General features: G+C 40.0%; 1 protein-coding gene across 4 annotated transcripts in view; it reads left to right on the top strand.

The window, feature by feature from the left end:
• N4BP2 (NEDD4 binding protein 2) overlaps positions 1-5040 on the top strand; it is a 48209-nt gene extending 43169 nt beyond the window's left edge. For all 4 annotated transcript variants that reach the window (XM_064149163.1, XM_064149165.1, XM_064149164.1 and 1 more), the window contains one exon: positions 158-5040. In XM_064149163.1, coding sequence (XP_064005233.1) covers positions 158-203 — 46 coding nt within the window. In that variant the 3' untranslated portion in view covers positions 204-5040. The remainder of the gene's footprint in view (positions 1-157) is intronic.
• Positions 5041-6163: the final 1123 nt, after the last annotated feature.

A 6163-nucleotide genomic window follows, 5' to 3' on the forward strand; every position in this document is an offset into this window, starting at 1 on the left:
CCTTCACTGTCCCTTCCAGAGGACTTAATGCTGATTTCCTGACTCTCACATGCACGCATACTTGACTGAGAACTTTATCACTTTCCATACGAGGGCTGAAGGAGGTGGCATTGCACATGGCTTTCATGTTGAAGCTTCATCTTTTCTCATTTCACAGGTTCACAGAAATAAAACCAGGCTGCCTGAAAGTCATGTTGAATTGAAGGTTGTGGAGAAGAGGAATATGGAAACTGACATGTTGGATTACAGCTAAAGACTTTTTGAACAGCTGCAATAGGATTTTGTAATCAGTTTTAAAGGACAATATTAGAAATGGTCTCAATTTACAGCAAGTGGGTTCGTCAGTATGTTTCCAAGAATTCTTTTACGTGGAGTGGATCCTTTTTACAGCCTGCTAAAAGACAACACTGAGAGGATTTCTAGCCTCAGAAATGCAGGTTAAGAATTATGCTGATCAGTGTGAGAGATGTTCTAAAGGGAAGTTAAGGTACAATTTTAAAATACAGCTGTCTTCTCAGTGCACTTGCTCTGTCTTGAGACAGAATTGCTGTGGTTTCTGTGCTTTTAAAAGATAGTACCTTGTGTGAGGTTATTTTGAGATTCAGAACTCTGCTAGACCCTTCACAAGAGCATAGAAGAGGTGAGAACTCAGCAACTATTGATATTTCAAATAGAGTTACAGCTGAGTGCTGCATATTTTGAGGTTTCTTCAAAATTCTGATGTAGCCTTTTTAGTGCTTAGTTTGTGATGGGTTGATCAGTTCTGACATCCTCAGTCCATTCTAAACTTCCCCTGGTCCTGACGGAAATTGCATGTAAAGGACTCTCTATTAAGACCAGCTGTGGTTTTGGTAATTCTCAGATTCACTATGATCTTTTAAAGGGAGAAACACAGTGATGTAGCTCAGTCTGTACTTACACATAGATATTACTGTATTTTTGCAGGAAATTCCTTTATTTTTTCAACTTCTACTGGGTTAAAAGTATTTCTTCTTCTATGGCTTTTAAAATGAAACAAATTGAGTGGTGTTTCACTTTACAGGTGTCTAATAGTGATGTGTCTTCATTCTGTGTGCATTAGATTTGGTGATTTCCTTGTAGAAAATACAATTATGAGATATTTTAAATGTATTTTTGATATCAAAATTAATGTTAATGCTACAGTAGTAACTGCCTAACTGAAAAATCTGGAGTACAAGAAGTGGTGTTGGCATCAGCATGTAAAAAATACCTATGTAAAAAAAAACCAAACAAAAAAAAACACAAACCCAAAACCCTAACTGACCCAACAAAACAATCAAACAACAAAAATACAAACAAACAAAATACAAACTGGAAAAAAAAAACCCAAAGTGAAAACAACAACAAAGTCTCAAACAGATTCCCCCCCCCCCAATTAGGTATAAACATCTGTACTTTGGCAAGTGTTACCAATAAGCAAACAGAACATGGTTTTAATAGAAATATCTTCTAGTATGCATTACTACTTTTAATTACTTCTTTGCCTCTTCTTAGGCATATGAATTTTTTACTATAAACTGTGTAACTTTTGCTGTAAGGCTTTTCCAGAACAGGTATAAGCTGAGTATTTAGAAATAATAGGTTAAGGATTAGTGGGAAGGTTTGTCATTTTCAACAATTTATGCACTAATTTTTATCCAGGAACTCCACAGGCATAGAATTTTTGTATGGATCCATATTGTGTGCACAAGTTTTGCCATGTATGTGCACGGGTTATTAATATGCAAGGAACTTCTGTGAGAAGAGCTGAGCACTGGAATAGGTTTCACTTGAAAATGTGTATGTTGAAGTTGCTGCCAAACTGAAAGACATGATAGTTCCTGTATACCCAGATTTGCTGTAATTTATGCAGCAAATATATACACAGTAGATGCAGCGTGGGGTAGACTTCAAAGTGAGTTTGCCATGCTTCAGCAGATACAGTAATCTTTTCATAGGGATTTCAAGTGGAAGAATAGCTTGACTAATAGGCAGGCAAAGGGACTCTTTGCTGGAATAATAGACTGTCATAATAAGTTCTGTATTTTTTGTGGGTACCTTAGTGTTCATCTGAATTCTGTCCCTTCTGGTTTTATTTCTCTTTGGCCTGCTCCGGTAACCAGTAGAGAGATATAAGTAAGATCTCTGCTCCCCACTATTAGAGCAGTTTCTGCCACCACATGATGTCCCGTGCAGTGAATCTCATGCTGCATCCTCTGTGACAGTACATAAGATGGACTCAAGACAGTAGTTCAGACCATCAGTTGTCCAGGGTTGTAGGTGCTAGGATTGCCTCAGTGGAGCCAGGATCTTTCTTTTGGACTAAGTCACTTCATGCTGCTCCAGCTCAGGTTTTCCTTAATGCTGCTGTTTGAAGGAATGAATGGAGTTGCAGCTCTCTAGGGCAGCTTCTTAAAGTGTAGTCCCTGTTGGTTGGCCTGGGTGACTGCGTTGCCCAGCAAAGGTCTCTGTGGATGCTCAGAAGTGTTGCTGTTGAGCTGCTGAGTGCCCAAGCCCTGCAGTGATGTGCTTGTAAGCAGGGAAGTGTCAACACTTAAGGTTGTTTTGGAAGGGGGCCTGATTCACTCAGCATATTCATGCTGTTCCTGACATGGACAAAGACAGCTTAGATTTCAGTTCAAAAGACAGGCAGGAAAAGTTGTTGTCTTGCCCATCTGTTCATCATAATCTAGTTGTTGACAAGTTTACCCTGAAGATGAGAAACACAGCTTTTTAACATCTTCTGGCCTAGCAGTGGGACAGCAATTGTGCTTGACTCCCACTTCCCCAGCAAATGCATTCTAACCAGAGTGCTCAGGAGTGTTCTTGAAGTCCTCACTTCCTGAGCCTCTTTCAGAATCACCTCTGCAAGCTGAAAATCAAGATCAAGGGGACAAAAGAGATTTTAGAACAAAAATTACATCATCATTCTCTGGTAGGAGGTTAAGACTCTTCAGAAAAGAAGCTTCAATGTCCCTCATTATTTTTTGTCACAGTCCTATTTGGACAAATGCGTATAAAACGTTCAGGGCAAAACCTCAGCGCCGCCCAGTACTGGGAGTTTGTTTGCTCTGGTCTGTCAGTCATCTTTACATAGCTTAAGAGCAATCTGGACTACTCCTCTCTCCATTGCCCCTTTGGCTGCAGGCAGAGGCTCATTAAGGTTCTCAGAGTACCCTGTTGATCATTTGCCTTGTATAAATTGTTTGCTTAGAACCTGAACTTCAAGAAGTGCTTTAAAATCATAACACAGACAGAAACAGTCTGACCTTTCTTGAAGCTGGTAAGTCTTTCCATCAGCTTCAGCAGCTTGAGGTGAGGCATTGTAATTCCAGCTTTGAGGAACTATGATGAGCTCAACTTTCTTTCATAGGAGCTCTAGCATGTGCTTAGAAGCTGTGCTGAGCTGGATACAAAATGGAGCAGAAGACTAATGCACAAAGATTTTTACTTAGGATCTCCATGCCTTCAGCTTCTTGCCAAACTGTCCAGAAAAAAAAGAACAAACCAAACCTGGACTTCTTAGGTTTTTTTGACTGTTTTTATAATACATAATGGAATTAATTACATCAAATGTAATTGATTCAAAATGGTATTTCAGAGTAGGTTACATTTTAGAACTTCCAGCTTTTCTGATGTCTTTTGCAGTTACATCAGTGAGGATTCTAAGATACTATGTAAATTCTGTACAATCTTTTAATTCAGATAGTACTTAAGCATTACCAGCAGCACTCTGAAATAATGTGTGACTTAAGATACCTATTTTGTGTACCACTTTTTATTCTATTCTTCAACAGCATGTGGTTGTGATGCCTGCTAGCCTTTAATATATGACCTTGGATTTTTTTTCCTAACCAAATATTTTAACTTTTATCCTGATTTTTAATTTAGGAAAAAAAAAAAACTTTTCTTTTGAAGTACAAATGGATCTTGCCAGCGTTGATGAGTTACTTGACAGTAAAGCAAAAATAAAAAGGCCCAGAGATGCAGTGAAGTTGGTTCTCCTAAGTAACGTGTTTAACAAACTTATTTCAGTTGATTGTGAAAGTAGTAGGGCAAAAGTGATGTCAAAAAAAGAAAACTTCAAGATAACATTGATACTACTATAACGACTTTGACTTTGGCTTTTAATAGTACCTGGTACAATTTTATTTAAACTCCATCTTTTTATAGGCCTACTGAGGGACACCTTAGGCAAAGTTCAACTGGCATTTGTTTGGTGGCTGTTGGAAACCGCTGTGACTTGAGAATTCCCATTGAAGCAGTGTCCAGATGGCCCAGTCATAACCTAGAAACTAGAACATCTGGAGCATTGCTGTTATGAATATATATAGTGTCAGGGAAGGTATTTCCATGTCTAGAAGAAAGTGTATTCCAGCAGGTTTTCCCTGAGAAGGTGAAATAGAGCCAATTTGCTATTCAGCTTTGCCACAAAATAAGGTGGGTAGACTGAAGGATAATTTCATTGTTGATAATGGCAAGGGAAGGATTGTCATAAAGATAATACGAGAATATACACGGACTTTGCTACCGATACTTACGTCTTCAAATGCAGGTCACATTTCCAGAATAGCGTTGCCCTCTGCAGAGCTAAGGAGGTGCTAGACTGTGAGCAGTGTAACAAAGAGGAGCTCTTTGTCTTACCACAGTTGCCAGGTGTCATCTTCTCTTGAAAAGAAAGACAGCATGGCAACCCCACCCAAAGCCCAGCTGTTGATGCTGTTGCAGCTACATAAACTCTGCAGAGGTTTTAAACGACTTCTGTGTGAATATGCATGTGAAAAGACCCTAGTATTGCAGCTACCAATTGTAAAAGCTGTTTGGACCAGTACTTTGGAAGATGTCAATGTCTATTTTTGAATTAAAATTTTAAAAAATAAAGATTTTTGTTTTTAAAACTTGTATAAAGTTGTAATTTTGCTGCTAACTCTAACTTTCATTTTTTACTGAAATAACAGTTTTTATAATTTGCATTTAGACTTTCTAATGTGAAAATGAATATACAAAATCTAGTTTATAATAAAGGAATTTTTGCCACAAGTGTAGCCTCCTGTCTTTCCTCTAAAAGACTGCATTTCAGCTGGTATCAGATTTAGTCAAGTTGTACTCTTGGGATTCTGCAAGAGGGCCACTTGCCTTGACTGCAGGATGCCATCTGTAAGGAGATGAAGCGACCATCTGCAGGTGTAAAAAGGAACAGATTTGTGGCCCGATTGCAAGTGGTGCAAGCGGGTACCAAATGCTCACATTACTGAAAATGAGGGTCAGGGCTTCAGATTTGTTTTGGCCTGAGGTAGCTGAAGAGAAGCTGTTGAGGCCCAGCTTATTTTGTGGGAGGATGAGGGCAGTGGCGGATGTCAAGGGAAGGGGCAGCTATGACTGCTGTAGAGATGAGAGTCCGGGGGAAGGGAGTGTTCTGCATAGACCTCATTTAGCAAGACCCCTTCAGGCAGGGGCATTCTGAGGAAGCACAGTCATTGTGGATTCAGAACTAGGAAGCTTGGCTTTTCCCAAGCCTGGTCTATGCAGATCAAGTGCTGATATTCCTGTGTTGTATTCCCAGAATTGTGGCAACACACCTGAAAGCAGAGTGCTGGCTAGAGTGCAGCCTGTTTTATTAGCTCAGTTTGAAGGCAACTAACTGGCTTCAACCCAAGTTAAGTCCTGCAGTCATTGCTGTGATGGTTGGACTCAGTGATCTTAGATATTTTCTGACTCAAACAGTTCTGTGATTCTATGACTTCATTGCCTTGTAGCTTGGGTAGACTGCAGAAACAAGCCAATTTTGTGCATTGGCGCAGCAAAACCCTAACTAATAAGCTGTTCAAGAGAGCAGGGAAAACAGGTTTGGGAACACATGAGAGCTTGGCAGATGCTGGCATAGATCTAAGATGACTGATTCTGCACCACAGACTCGGTGTAACGGCTGGTTGGTTGCATGCTCTTTACTTACAGGACTCCCTGCTCTGGCAATGTGGCTCAGGTTCCTCTTTGGGGATTAGTTTCTCAGATTGTCATGTTTTAAAGTGGCAATACTGCTACTGGAGTTGCTATCTGTCTGGAGGCAGGACAGCAGGTTCAACATGGAGACACAGCCTGACTTCCACCCTAGCTCAAATAGCCCATCCTGACTCACCAGCTGCTGTTTTGGTCCATCTCCTTA

The sequence above is a fragment of the Pogoniulus pusillus genome, chromosome 9, assembly GCF_015220805.1.
Source record: "Pogoniulus pusillus isolate bPogPus1 chromosome 9, bPogPus1.pri, whole genome shotgun sequence".
Classification (NCBI taxonomy): Eukaryota; Metazoa; Chordata; class Aves; order Piciformes; family Lybiidae; genus Pogoniulus; species Pogoniulus pusillus.